Source organism: Plodia interpunctella, chromosome 17 (genome assembly GCF_027563975.2).
Source record: "Plodia interpunctella isolate USDA-ARS_2022_Savannah chromosome 17, ilPloInte3.2, whole genome shotgun sequence".
Taxonomy (NCBI): Eukaryota; Metazoa; Arthropoda; class Insecta; order Lepidoptera; family Pyralidae; genus Plodia; species Plodia interpunctella.
Window position 1 is genome coordinate 2,165,507 of NC_071310.1, and position 15,513 is coordinate 2,181,019.

The 15,513-nt window shown below is 35.5% G+C and overlaps 2 protein-coding genes across 3 annotated transcripts in view; both read right to left on the reverse strand.

Annotated features, from left to right (window-relative positions):
* LOC128677115 (uncharacterized protein) overlaps nt 1-11,617 on the reverse strand; it is a 53,724-nt gene extending 42,107 nt beyond the window's left edge. For both annotated transcript variants that reach the window (XM_053757740.1, XM_053757739.1), the window contains exons 1-2: nt 11,438-11,617; nt 8,927-8,981 (exon numbers count right to left, since the gene is read on the reverse strand). In XM_053757740.1, the coding sequence (XP_053613715.1) occupies nt 8,927-8,981; nt 11,438-11,476 (94 nt within the window). In that variant the 5' untranslated portion in view covers nt 11,477-11,617. The remainder of the gene's footprint in view (nt 1-8,926; nt 8,982-11,437) is intronic.
* A 3,037-nt stretch (nt 11,618-14,654) lies between these two features.
* LOC128677062 (uncharacterized) lies at nt 14,655-15,513 on the reverse strand. Its single transcript, XM_053757636.1, has one exon. It carries the CDS (start codon nt 15,436-15,438, stop codon nt 14,773-14,775), a length of 666 nt encoding a protein of 221 aa, XP_053613611.1. The 5' UTR covers nt 15,439-15,513; the 3' UTR covers nt 14,655-14,772.

Consider the following 15,513-nt stretch of genomic DNA (forward strand, 5'->3'; position numbering starts at 1 on the left):
ACCCATTGCTGAGCTACAGACAGACACACATAGCGGTAAAGTTTATAACATCCCTCTTTTTGCGTCAGGGCTTAAAAAAGAAACTAAAACTCTAAACTTGTAGTTTCGTTGATTAAACTGTTTTTTTTTTTCATTTATTTACGCTATAAATCAATTTAAATTTATTAATGGTCTTGGAATGCCGGTGTCCCCTCGCCTTATGATCGGCTTCCCCAAGATAAATGAGCTTGATGACTTCGAGTTTCGGCGTCGAGTGTCCGGGTCGGGGCGTGTATTGAAAATTAGCTATAATTTCGCTTGTCCTGACTTTTTGCAAGGATTTACTTTGTCACTATGACTGTCCATCTTGCTAACCTAATCATTATTACATATTAAACAAAGTTGCCATCCGCTGTCTATATGTTTCTAAGCTTTCTTCTTTTAAACAGCGCAATGGATTTTGTTGCAGTTGTGATAACTGCATCAAAATCCACTGCGCGGTGTTATTTAAACAATTGATTCCCGAAGGTTTATACGTACATACGAGTAATGCCACGTGCGAAGCCGAGCCAAATCTCTAGTACTAAAACAAAACATTTAATCACGAAAACACACAAATCAGTTTACGCAGTTGCGTAGTTATACAGATAGTTACCTATTGTTATGTATACCTGTATGTATGTATGTGATATTTTTATTGACGACTCGGTGGCGTAGTGGTAAAATGCTTGCCTCTGAACCGAGAGGTCCCGGGTTCGATCCCCGGTCGGGTCATGATGGAAAACGATCTTTTTCTGATTGGCCCCGTTCTTCGATGTTTATCTATATATGTTTTGTTATAAAATATAGTACCGTTGAGTTAGTATCCCATATGACACAAGTCTCGAACTTACTTTGGGGCTAATTCAATCTGTGTAATTTGCCCTAATATATTTATTTATTAAATTATAAAAGTGGCCTCGATATAGGTATTTAATTTTAGTTTTATGCGTTTAGGCAAAAATAATTACTACTTGGGTCATCTCTTACGCTTCTTATGAAAATGTTCAATACCCGCGACATGATCAGTAAATTTCCCCAATCCCGCAGGCCCTAATACATTTTAATTGGCCAACTCGGCATGCATTAATTATTCTCCAAATGTAAATTAATAAGCGATGCCACACGGGTCAGTGAACCTTTGATAAATATCTTCTGTACTGGAATTGATGAGCTAAGAAAATTCAATTTACTTAGTATGTATATACATCACTATTGACGTCAAAAAATACTCAAAACTAAGTCTAATTCCAAAGCAGATGAAGGAGACGCGGCGCAACAAACTTCACCGCAGCCTTTTATCCAAAGATGTCAATTGCTGTGTGCTGACTTCATCGAGGACGATATGCGTGCCATAATGGTCTGAAAACAAAACATGCCAAAGACTGATAACCAACGTTAAAGTTTGAATGCCCTTTGGCTCCAACATCTTATAGCGTAGGAAGAACCGGGGAAAAAGCTCGGTTGAAAGAGAGAATATGAATACCTAAAAAAGGTACATACTCTGGACCTGTCTGGAAAATAAAAATTGTCCAGTTCTCGTTTCGGCAGCGAGCTGCCGAAACGAGCACAGCACCTACCCTTGCTTCAGTGCCCGCTATACTTAACAAACTTTGCGCTTCGGATCTTGCAGATAATTTGAAATTTTTAGTTTACCTATTTAAGTTAAGCTTTACTTACAGCAATATTAAGTACTATATGTTGCCCGGGGCTTCGCTCCGGAGGGAATAAAGCCTATAGCTTAATCTTGGATAGTGTACCTTTCTAATGGTGAAAGAATTTTTTAAATCGGTTCGGTAGTTTCGGAGATTACCCGTCTCAGACATACAAACTCACAAACGCTTACCTCTTTATAATAATAGTATAGATTATTTAATATCATGAGTAACCACTTAAGCTAAGTGCACATAGGTATCAAAACACAGGTTTATATTGTGAAATGTATGTTATTGTTATGCCATTGCTGTTTTATGCTTCAAATAAATTATTTATATTTCTATGTATAATAAATACGGCTACAAGATGGAGGACAAGAGCGGAATAATCATTTAGTTTAATTCCGTTACTCATAGCCGCTGAGAGCCAGCTTGATGGAAAAAATAATGAAAGCATTTTTCCCTCTTACATTAATTAAGATTTTTATCTTCAGACCGCGTCGAATACCAGCGAGCTGCAGATTACGAAATATGACAAAATATAAATTAATAATTTAACAATCTTGAAATATTTGAGGTAAAAAAAAATAGGAAAGCGAAGCCTGGGCTACAACGCTTAACGGCTGATGAAGAACCGAAGAAACGCTCAGATAAGAGAAGAGAAATGAAAGCATAGTATCGAAGCAGCCTCATGCTACAAGAAGCGTGACTTCTACAACGAACTACGGCCCAATGGCAAGTAATCTTTATTTAACAGAACGATATAATTACTTAGATCATTTTATCGATTAAAACTAGGTCGTCTGTATCGTCTCGTCTATACTTTATCAGCTTTCAAGCTATTTTGCAAAAAACAATCTTCTAAATTTAGTTCATTCACTGCATACAAAGTGCCTAATCTGATCTAAATTAGAAATTCCTTTCACACCCAAAAAAAATATTTGTATTCACCTAAAACAATAGCTTTCAGTTTACTCAAAACTTCTCCACGTCGCGATTCCAATGCTCTTTGGGTACGAAGTTGCGCGGAAAAACAATAAAGCGAGCGAGCAATGGACTCTTCGAGCTATGAAAGTGTAATTACGGGTGACGGTAGAGAGGTCTTGTACCTATCGATCGGGCTTAGTTTTATGAATGGCCTGCGTTGCACCTCCGTCCCCCGCACTCCAGGCGCCTTGTATAGAGGAGGTTCTCAGTAAACTCAGCTGATTCGTATCGGGCTTGTTAGCTAGTTAATTGCAAGGTGACAGGTGGATATGAGGTTATGAATAAATTAGACACAGGTCTTAACTTGACGTGGAACGTTACTTACCTAAAATGTGATCTTGAAAAATTTCGATCACTCTCGTCAAACGAGAAACTTTCAAATAGCAGTGCTTGGATTGATTAAAAATGAAAATTTGAAAAAAAAAATATTTATAAGCTAGTCTGATGGTAATTTTAGTCATTTTTAAATATGTCTTTGTCAAAAAAACTAAAAAAGTAACTTAACAAAATTATTTTAATTTAAAGTATTTTTTAAATTATATTTGTTTCGTGTGCGACTTTCTCTATTTTAGCTAAATTGCTTTGCCCAATTTTACAAGCATTACAACCCCTATGCAGCAAGGGACAAGGACAAGTTGTGTACAACAAGTTGTGTACAAGCTCTATCCCACAGGGTAGTGTGCTGGGCTGCTTGTTGTTTCTAATCTATATAAACGACCTCCCTAAAAACATCAAAAACGAATGTATTCTTTTTGCAGATGACGTCTCTGTTTTGCTATCTTGTTCAAATACGGCAGAACTAGAAAATAATTTGAATACAACTCTAACTGACATTACAAATTGGCTAAATAATCATAATCTTGAAGTAAATTTAAATAAAACAAAAATAATACAATTCAAACCTTCACAAAAAACTGCGTTAAAAATGACATATGAATTTAATAATTCTAAATTAAAATTTGTTGACATAGCTACACTACTAGGAATAGATTTAGACACTAATATGACTTGGAAACCCCATATAAGAACATTAAAAAATAAGTTATCATCTTTTATATATGCATTAAACCACTTAAAACGTGTAACCGACTTTAAGACTTCGCTTGCAGCATACTATGCATACGCGCAATCAAGATTGTCATATGGGATAGTCATGTGGGGAAACTGCTGTGACATAAATGACATATTTGTTTTGCAAAAAAAATGTATACGAATTCTTACAAATATAGACGAAATGACATCTTGCCGGCCATACTTTAAAAAACATAAAATATTAACGCTGACATCTATTTACATTTTAGAAATCTGCAAATTTGTACGGAAACACAGTGAATTATATACTAATAGGGATAATCACAACAGAAGAAACAATCGGTATTTAAATAAATTATTAATTCCACTTACTAATATGGCATTAATTGGATCTAGTCCTCATCATATGGCAATAAAAATATTTAACCACATTCCAAATGAAATAAAAAATATTAAAAAACCACACATATTTACTAACCATCTCAAGGTTTTTCTTTTGGATAAATGCTATTACAGTATCGCAGAGTTCTTTGAAGATCAAATCGATCAGTGATACCTTCGACTCCCCTTCATTTTATTAATTTTAATCACTTTATTAATTTTAATCATTTTTAATAATTTAATAATTTTAATCATTTAATGCATGACAATTAACAATGTTAAATATTTAAGTAAATGGCATCTAGCTGCCCCAATGTTTGCTGTGCCCTTGCAGGGCGTCACCTGTACTTACTTATTATCTATGTAACACCTAACATTTCCACTTGTGACATTGCAATAAATGAATCTGAATCTGAATCTACACGAATTACAAGTTTATGAAATATCTGTCTGTGATCTCCTTAGTGCTTGTAAGGCATGCGTAAGACATGAACAGCGTTATACAAGGCCAGGCGGATAATAAAACAATACTTGACCTCTGCGTCGACGACACACTAATACATTTACGAACTTTTGCGATCGTAAACAGCCCACTGAATCGCCTGTAGTCTTGGCACGAAGACCTCAAACAAAAGAGGTGGAAATAATATTTTCTTTATCACAGAAATAGTCAATCCATAAGGTTCAAGGTGTTGGAGCTCTTGTTCTTTATTCACACATATTTAGTTCACTCTCAGTTACAGTAAATAAGAAATGTTCCCAATACTTTCATTACAACTAAGTATTATAGTAGTACACTTTAATATTTGTTTGTGTATTTCGTTACCTAAATGCATTTTGAGTATTTTTTACATCTAATTAGAAACCTGCTAAGATAATGTAACTAGGCTAGGTACCAATTTTTCAAACTTGAATTTTATTTCCTTCAAAATGCACATTCTTTTAAAAGGTCTTTCTTTCTCTTAAATTAAGTGGGTATATATCGTATAATCTCGTTTTATTTATGATTTCTTTCAGCAAAACGGATCCCGTTTACTAAACTTCGTGATGGAATTATATTCACAACTTTTGAGGAAAGGAAAAAGATCTTCAAATGGAATTTAATATTTAAAATTACAATAACAAAGTAACTTCAAAGATTGGGAATTTGGGCGTCTTTTGATGCTTTATGAAGTTGTTCTCGGAATTCATTATAATCCCAGAGAAAACATTTGTTTGCACGTCACGTGATCAGACATATACCTAGTAGGTGAACGCTGTACGACACGAACGGGACGTGACCAATCGAATGATTTCAAATTTGTTTTTTTTTTTATATATATAGGTATACAGCGCGTTTCTACAATCAAAATAACTTCTGTTTTTATTTGATAAAATCGCATAATTGTATTTTGCATTCAAAATATGCAATTAAACACAGATTAAAATCCCTGGAACTGTATTTTCAAATTTCAATTGAAAATTGGTCATTTGTACGAATTATTAAATATTTTACTTCATAACAGACATAATGTAAGGACATAAGAAAATAATAGGCATATACATATAGGTATGTAATTATTGTTATGGGAAATGTATATTTTTTGTTAATTTCAACACAAATATGGTTACGTTTGATAATACATTAAGAAATTGAATTGTCAATTACGAATACTAAGTTTTATAAATTTGTGTCCGTACTATATATTAAATACTCATAAAAACTAATTATAATTTAAGGTTCTTGAAAACCAACTGAATGCACCGAAGTTTTTGAACATTCTTTGCGGCTTTAAAAGTCTCCCGAGGAAGGTGCGAGCTATATTTTAAATATTAACTTTTTAATTTAGCAGAGGTGATAACAGACCGAGGCGCCTCAGCCATTCAGCCGCTGAATGAAAGTTTAAATTCGGAATCTCTCGGGTTTTTTTTTTTGCACAACGCCGCGATATTTTGGAGGAATAAAACAGGAATGTATCCATAGATAAAAGAAATATGTATCTTGAAATATATTACAAGTAATTATTTTATTTCGCTGTCTCCCTTCCTTCAACAGCCTTTGTGGCGATTTTTATCCCATCATGTTAATTTAAACTGAACACAGTGCCGACAGTTTTACCTCATTGGTTGGAAATTAAAATTTTATGAACGAGATAAAATACCGACCGTTTCATAAACCGTCAACTTCATTACGGCCGGTATGCATTAGCAACTTAATTAATCAAAACTTGAACCGTTGTTGGGTCGGGGCCGCTAAAATAAAATAAAACCTCTTCACGTTTTCAGAGTTTAACACATTTTTAGGGTTCCTTATCTGAAGAGCGACTACAAAACCCTTATTACGAAGCCTACACTTCGTTCGTCACTTGCCTGAAACGGTATCGTATTCTCAGCGTTCATTGTACTTGTAATGCAATGCGTCACTTTCATGCAATCAGTGTCAGATATCAGTTTGTTTGAGTAATCTTGTAACTCAACTTTGAAGCAAATATCTTCTACCGATAGAGCTGAAACGTTACTTACACATTTAGTTTGGATGACAATGCATAACGACAATAAAAATGTGGCAAAGTTGTACCAATATTTAAAAAATACAAAAGTTTGGTTGTGTGTAATGATTATACCATGTTTACAATTCCATTTTGCGAAATCTATTATATAGTTAAGCAGTTCGAGATTGGTACTACAAGATACTAACTCAACGTAACATACTTACACAAATATAAATATGTGTCTATAGATTTCTGATTATCAGGATTTATTTTATATACGGAACCCACGCAAGATATGCAACACTCATGCAATTCATGTTATTTTGTCTACACTTCGCAGCCAGGAATTTTATATAATAACACCCTCGTCACCGATAAGTGTTGTCGCTTATGTACTTTAACTAGTTATTTTGTGAAAACCTATTATCGAAGTTATGATGGCAAGCTTTAGGTACGGACTCTAAAGATCTTTGAAGATAAGAGAAGCGGGCAGATATGATTGGATAGTTTGTTAACAAGTCTTTTCTACGGTATATAAATAAATAAATATATTTATTAAGACAAATCACACAGATTGTGATTGTTGTAATGGGTTACTAACGACATATATACATATATAGGATAAACATCCAAGACCCGTGACAATCAGAAAAAGATCAGTTTACATCATCGACCCGACCGGGGAACGAACCCGGGACCTCTCGGTTCAAAGGCAAGCACTTTACCACTGCGCCACCGAGGTGTGATAACGCGGACTCCGGGTCTGGTGATGGAAATGGAAAAACGATGAGAAAGAGTAAATATGGACCTAAAATTTTGAAATTTAATTTCTTTCGCCTAGAGCGTGTGGTATTGTCCGTTGCAAGCCGACTCATTTTTAACCCCCGACGCAAAAAGAGGGGTGTTATAAGTTTGACCGCTAAGTGTGTCTGTCTGTTTGTGTACGTGGCACCGTAGCTTATCAACGGTGAACCGATTGGGATGCTGTTTTTTTTTATTTGATAGCTAATTTTTATGCTGTGGTTCTTAGATATGTTTGATCAAAATCGGTTCACCCGTTCAAAAGTTGTAGCGAAATGAATATTGAACGTCGGGGCTTTTTTAATTTGTCTAACAAACTTGTATGTATCTATTTTTATTAGGAATTATTATTATTAGTTATTACTTATTACGAGCCGTCAAATGTCCCAGTGCTGGGCAAACACCTCCTTCCATTACGATTAAGAATAACAAAACAAATAATGCTTCCCGCGGAATTCAATCTCATGTTGGCTGAATCCCGTCGTGTAGTTTTACGAGTAGAATCTCTGAATCTAGTTTGGATACATAAAATTGCCATTATATGTCGGCAAGAAGTCGTAAAAGTCAAGTCAGATGCCTTTAAGCGACTTGAATTAAATCTGACAACCAGTGTTAGCAATAACACACTCTGAAATGAGAAGAAGGATAACCTACACACACACAGCCTGTACAGTCAACAGTACATAAACGCACAACAGTGGGCCGTTATTATTATTACCGCATAAAGTTCATAGAAGCTAACTTGATCAATTGACTGAAGAAATCTATATGTAATTTTTTTATCTTGATGGCGATTCGATTAGCAAGAAAACGTTGAAGAAAGAGATATGTAAATAACACTTTAAAACCTTTTCCCTCTCTCCCTCGTGGAGACCTCGTTACGAAAAGTCTTTTAGTCTTTAGGTTCATCCTTAAGACTAAAGACTTTTCATCAAGTAACGATTGATGGAAGCCATAGCACTCAAATCTGAATGAGTAAAATTAGATTAGCGAATATTGGAATAAATTATTTTATGAGTTGCTCTTTGTTTGGCGGGAAGTTTGGCAGTTGGCTTTGTTTATTTCTGCTTCTCGTCGCATTGGGCCGCGACGAGGAATATGACAAAACGTTGAAGAATAACTAGCTATGATCCTGGGGATTTTTTCTTATCTCGCAGTAGACGAAGAAGTAAGTTTTTAAGTTGATATTTGAAGACTTCAGAAACGACTACCTACCGCCATCTATTGGCAAGTATTCGCGTACACACTAGTGAACTGAACTGTCCAATTTAATGTGCAGGTTGCCTCACGATGTTTTCCTTCACCGGAAGCATGAGTCAGATTGGTATACAAACTCATGTGGCATGAGTAGGATTCGAACCTGCGACCTTTCGATAACAGGCGAACGTTCTTACCCACTGGGCCACCACCGTTTCTAAATAATATGGAGATATCCAAAATATTAAATCGAGCGGGAATCAAACTCACGCCCCTGCCTAATCGAGACAGTGCACTACCTATCAACTATCAAACCATACCAATTCGGCCGAATTAATTCATCTCTTTTACGTTCAAACAATAATATAATATCGCTACACTCACCGTGCTCATCTTTATAGCGGCGGCATAAGGAGAACATCCTGCGGATTGAACGACCCTGGAAGATAAGCTTGGCGTTAATATTTCATGTTTCAATTCGTCTTTTTGGCTTATAACTTAGGTCACAAACGAATTACTGTCACAATAAAAAAGAAAAAAAGTAGCGTCAACATTTTTTTATCCGTTTCGCACGTTTTTAATATAGAAAACATTTTAATGAATTTTTATTTTTTATATTTTTATACAAATCTTTTCTTATTGGAAACATAGTCAATTATAGAAAACTAAAAATGTTTTTTCTTTGTCTATAAATACAAAAGTATACGCCACATTCTTTGTCAGAAAGTATATTGCCAAAATGTTTACATGAAAGATACACAACATGCTTCGTCAAAAAGTTTTTTCAAAATTTATTTATTAAGTTGTCAAAAATTCTATAAATCATAAATAAAAATAAGTTATGTACAAACTTTACATATGCAAAAAAATGGCGCCATCTAGTAAACCAATAACTATTTTGGGTCTCTGCGGTCTAAAATAATCTATAAATCTACGAATAGCTACGAGTGCTACGACAATGCTACGAAGCTACGAAATGTCTACGCAAATTATTTATAACTGCATTTTGTGTGCCAGCTGCTTCTTTTCCCGTTTATATTGTAAAAGTAGATCAAAGGAAAAGGCTACAAAATCGACATTCTTCACCAACAAGTTATCCTCCATAGATTCATTATTGTTCATCACATAATTAGCTTTTAACCTGGGTTTCTGCCGCGTGAGCTCGACAGTTCTCTCTCTCGAAAACTTCAAAATCAAATGATAATCAATATCAATCAATCAATATATATATAATATATACAATAAAGCAGTAAAAAAGGTTAAACCATTTTGAAGTACTTCATGTCGTAGTCTCTAAGAAAAACCTATATCATTCCACAAGTTACTTTTAAAGCAGACTTTGAGCACATGGTGCGAGTGTGTGTGTGACACGCACGCACCAGCCACAATTCCACACAATTAAATACAATAATATATTCGACAAAGTTTCTATTATTCACATTTAAAGGTACGGAACCATACAATTGCACTTTTATGTGGCAATTGGTTTCGTTTGTACAGACATTGGAGTCGGTCAGTGTCGGTTCCCGCGGGGGACGGCCTCCGTGTCGTATCTGAACTCAAATCCATCGGTTTATATAAAGTGTAAGGTTTGTTCTTTTTAATAAAAGTCATCTAAGTTCTTTAGAGAAACAAATAACTATTTTGTCAAGGTGGTAGTTTTAAATGTCTAGCTATGCCGCTCCCGTCTGGCCTAGAAGGGGCAAATGTTGGCTTGATATCGTCAACAACTAAGGATGCCGACGACCGTGCGAATTGGAGACGAAAAAGCAGGAAAGTGGCCTCTGGGCACCGGCTCAATGGCTGAGGATGAAACAGGAAGAACGCTCAGATGAGAGAGAGAGATATTACACATATATTTAATTTGGCAAATAATAATGATATGAAATGATATGAAATTCTGGAATCACGCGAGATCTTTCTACTATATGGCTACGACTGCAGCTATAGCACCATGATAAGCTACGACTAGGCGACAGCTGCCGCGCAGCAACTGTACGCAATATACTTTACATTCATGTATCTTCAAATATATGTACTTACATGTTATATTACTGATAAAAAATTATACATAAATTTATATTTAAAAAATGGTAAGCCCTTCTGGCATAATAGGGACCAACACTGTTTGAATGAGTTTCTTTCGGCATTTCTTCTCAGCAGTGGTCGTTCCGAAATGCTAGTAGTTTGTAGCTTTGGTAAACATCATTTAATTTAGATTATGACGTGAAAAAGTGCCTGTGAAGGCCTAATTTCTGAATTTTGATTTTGATTTGATTTTGATTTTATATTTTTTACCAAATATTTAATATTTTTGAATGTGATGTATTTTCTAATACCTAAATGTATATTGCGAAAATATACTTCTATGGATGACCGATGACGGTATTTTTGCAATATTTTATTAAAATATTCGTCAGTTTTAAATATCATTTTTGTTTCAAGTCGGCAATTAATAACACAAAAATACAAATGTGAAAAAAATATTAATTCGATTTTAATGATTTTGTATTGAATCCGGGAAAGTCTTATACTACTTACTATATACGATATTACTTTTTTATATAAAAAAAATTCATGAGAGCCGAACGAGAGAATGTTTGTATGATGAATATTGTTAAAGAACAGTAAATTAAATTAACTTAAAACTCTTTCTATATAGACTGTTGTGTGTTCCCCAGAACCTGTGTAAATACTTAGATATTACTGGCAGTCTGTAAAAAATATTCCATTCTGTCGACGCTTGGCGACAAGAAGGCAATATTACCCAAATTGCATTTACTTCTGCGAACTATTTAAAAAATAAAAAAACAAACGACACTACATGAAAGCACTTAATGGACAGTCCAACCGGCACATCAAATGCAGCTTTATATCCTACATCTATATACAAACCTTGATAGGTCTAGTGTCGGTGTCTGACTGAAAACACATGGAAGCCCATTATGAAATCGCCACTAAAAAATATTAAAAAAAAATGTTCGAATCCAATTTATGGAACTGGCACTGCACTATTTTAAAAAAGTTGATCACATGTGACAGAGTAGAGGTTGAATAGCGGACAGAAACGGCGGAGGTTGTGTAGCGACTGAGTGAAGGCGTCGGGCGATCGGGAGCGCCGTCAGGACTCGGGGGCACTCGGGAGGGATCGGCGGAGGGCTTCAGGAGAAATGGGGACTCCATCAGTAGTAAATAATGCTCATACAATGGGCCTGACGCCCATTTCGGTGTCGATGAAAAATGCAATAGCGCTGGTCTTGCATCCAAACGGCTTCATATGATAGGAAAAGAATTAGAAATGTAGGTCAGGCACATAATAATAACGATAAGGATATCGGATAAAACTTATTTTATTATTATTTTCTGTTACTTCTAACTTCACTTATTATCAAAGGGAAATCTCTATATTACAGTACGAGTATATTATGTACTAAGGTAATCTCAATCCATATTCCTAGGATACGAAAACACATTTACAAAAATTTGTTATTTTCATTAGCCATAAATAGAGTATAACACATAATTCAATCAATATGAGTATTGGCATCGTAAAATATTTATTTTCTAATCTGGCAGGATAGGTAATGCCTTTTACAATATTGGCACGTTCGAGTACCGGGGGGGAACACTATCGAAATTGGTCTTAGTGGTCTTAGGCTAATAGGGTAAGGTCACATTGAAACTCTCACAGGTCGATTTTGTACTAGATATTTTACATTGAATTCTTTATAAAATTAAATTGGCATTGAATGTGCGCGGTGCCCTTGAATAACCTGGGCCATAGCATATGCATATGCTATATATTCTTTGACTAGCGGCCCGTCCTGGCTTCACTCGGGTAAAGCCGCAGTAGATACACCTAAACCTTCCTCAGAAATCACTGTTTATTAAAAAGCCCTCATCATAATCCGTTGCATAGTTTTAAAGATCTGACCATACGCTGAAGCTATATAGTTTTATATATCTAGCTGCTTCAGTCAATGTGGAAGCAGTAGAAGACTTTCAGCAGTGAACTTCTTGTAGCTGAGATGATGATGAGAGCGAATAAAAACGATTTTTTTCCCGCGTTCTATTAACGCTTATTGAATGTCAATCAGGGGAAGGGGATAAAACTGGAGATTAAATTTATGGCTGATGTTTTTTAAATAATAGTAAGGAAACGATCTTGTTAGTTACCTGATGATACCCAATCCCAATCTCAACTGATATTATAATGCAAAAGTAAGTTAGTTATCTCTTCAGCATTATGCTACTAAACCAAATCTTCTTGAAATTTCTCTTAAATATAGTTAATATTACGGAAAAGGACATGAGCTACTTTCATTCTAGAAACTATTACTTTTTCCATTAGAAGTTCACGTGGGCCAAACCGCAGGTAAAAGCGGCTATATGAATATCAAATACTCAAACACCACGACAATTTTAGGGCAGTTGTAACGTTAAAGTTAAAAGTAAAACAAGCAATTCCGTCGCTTTACTGCCGCTTCGGCCAAACTCCAAACACTTTTATTTTGTAATTGAGCTCGGAAAAGCCTTTGATGTTAATGTACTTGCTTCTAATGCAGTATTGAATAATTCATATAAAAGAAAAAAAAACATAAAATCCGACTCATGCCGAGGCTGCGACCCGTGTAATAGGTTAATTAATATGCCGGCAATAACCTACAAATTTTTCATATTATAGTCCTTTAATTTTCCGATGTTGATGTTTATCCAATAGCATTTTAAAATAAAAGTTTCTGTCCATCGTTCCAATGTGATTTTGATGGCGCAGAAATTTTTATTCACAAACTTTCTACCTTAGATTTGTTTAATGTTTTTACCGTACGTATTTTAGGCTCACATTTTTTAATTATAAATATGTTAGGTTAGGTGTGTTTTTTTTCTTACTCCACAGTTTTACTCACTTCGTCTCTCTCTCTCTCATCTTCACTTGTTCCCGTTTCATTCGGAGCTGTTCACGTGTTCCCGTTTCATTCGGAGCTGTGACGCCCCAAATCCCACGGTTAGTGTAAAAAAATACCACTGAATTTGGAAGATTTGGCTTTGATTATACAACCTGCCTGGCGTCTCTCTTTGAGAATGCTATCGTTGCCTATCAGTTGTTAAGGCTTTGTGTCCCTTAGTCGCCTCGTACTGCATCCACGGGAGAATATGGAGTGGTTCTATTCTAGGGCGGAACCACACACCGCCAACCACATCCACGTTATACACACTTTACTATTTTACCAAAACCTTCTCGCCAAATTCTACATTATTTTCTGCAATTTTACTTATCGCCGTAGTCTTTCCCTTTTTATTTAATTTCTGCTCTGTGTTCTAAGTTTGACTTTTGGTTATAATTTTTTTTAAAAGTCAAATACCCTACATTTTTAAAATAATTTAAGTGAAAAATGCAGGTGACACCCGAGCATTCTATCTGGATTCCCTCTCCCCGTCTCCGGGCGCGTCCCGTCTCCTGGGCGACGCGCGACGGAGAGCACGGGCGGGGCCAAGCCCCAGTGACCGGCCGGCGGCCCCGTGACCCGGTCACGACGTGACCCGGTTGCAGCTGCACCACTTGCATCCCAGCCGTTAAATTCACAGGGCTTCTTTGTAAATTTGCAGTTTGCTATTTAGCAATCATTTCTCTTATATTTTCTGGATAAAACAGATTTGGTTGCAATAATTTGTGACGGCAGTGTTACAACGGTTAGATTTATTTATTTCTAGGCCTATCAGAGTGATAACATTAAGATCTGTTTAATTTTGCACTAAAAATTCTAGTATCTAATAATCCTAATACATATATTATAAAACAATATCCGCGTCTATCTGTCTGTCTGTTCGCGATAAATTCAAAAACTACCGCACGGTTTCCCGATGAAGGTTTAGGTGTACGATGGTGTACCCGAGCAAAGCCGGGACGGGCCACTAGCTATAACAATACGGAAAATGTAGTTGTAAAATTCGGTACACTGGAAGAATGTAACCGAGAATAGCACATAGGAGTATTTTTATCTCGTTATCCCGGCCTAGGCCGCTGCTAGCTAAGTATGAACATGAAAGTATGAGAAATTTATAATACCTAAGTTTTATTAACGTAAAATTCAAAAGTTTAAATAAACTGGTTTATTAGGCAAACATTTTACAATATTTGTCAAAGATTTATTAATACGACAGCAATACAAAGTACAACTCACATATTTACAAATACATAACATAACTTAGTCTTTTATCTGTTGAGCCTTTTATATTTTTGACAAATTAGGGGTGTTGATCGTTAGTGTACCGTCGTAGAAACTTCCTAGATATTTAATGTTACAATCTTTAGTCAAATCTTTCTCAAAAACCTCATACTCCGAGTCAGAGTGGAGTGAAACTTGCGATACATGTGGCACAACTGAAATGTTTTTTATGACGAACTTTATAGCTTTCTTTAGATTGATCAGTTCTTGTTTCAACTTCACTACCAAATTCGTTTTGGCGTGCAATAACACTTTCAATTTTTCATTTTCAAATTGGAGATTGAGGCATCTCTCTTGCGCATCAAGCTGTTGGGTATAAGCTGTGTCTGCTCGTTTCTTCAGTTCAGCGAAGATAGAATTATATCTACTTGTTGTTTTCTTCAAGTGGATATTGCATTTGATCAATTTATTCATCAAAACTTCATTGGTTTCCTCCAATGCCTTCATTTTGAGATTCTCATCGTTGAGATTGAGGTCGTCTGCAGGCAGTTGTTTCTTTGATTTCTGAGGGACTTCTTTCACGATGACTTCCACCGCTGTAGTGTTGTTTCTGAACACTTCGAAGGATGTTCCAGGCTCAACTTTTTTCTTTTCACTTTTGCTGCATTCCGATCTCACAGATAATTCCTCCTCAAGGTTGGAAATATTAAACACTTTTGAATCAGCCATGTAAGTCTTAAAAATATAATAATTTCAAAATATGTTTTTGTGTTTGTGATAGTTTTATGTAATGACAGTGATGAG

Excerpts from the sequence above, each read along its gene's own strand:
- LOC128677062 (XM_053757636.1), bottom strand. The coding sequence starts at position 15,438 with ATGGCTGATTCAAAAGTGTTTAATATTTCCAACCTTGAGGAGGAATTA.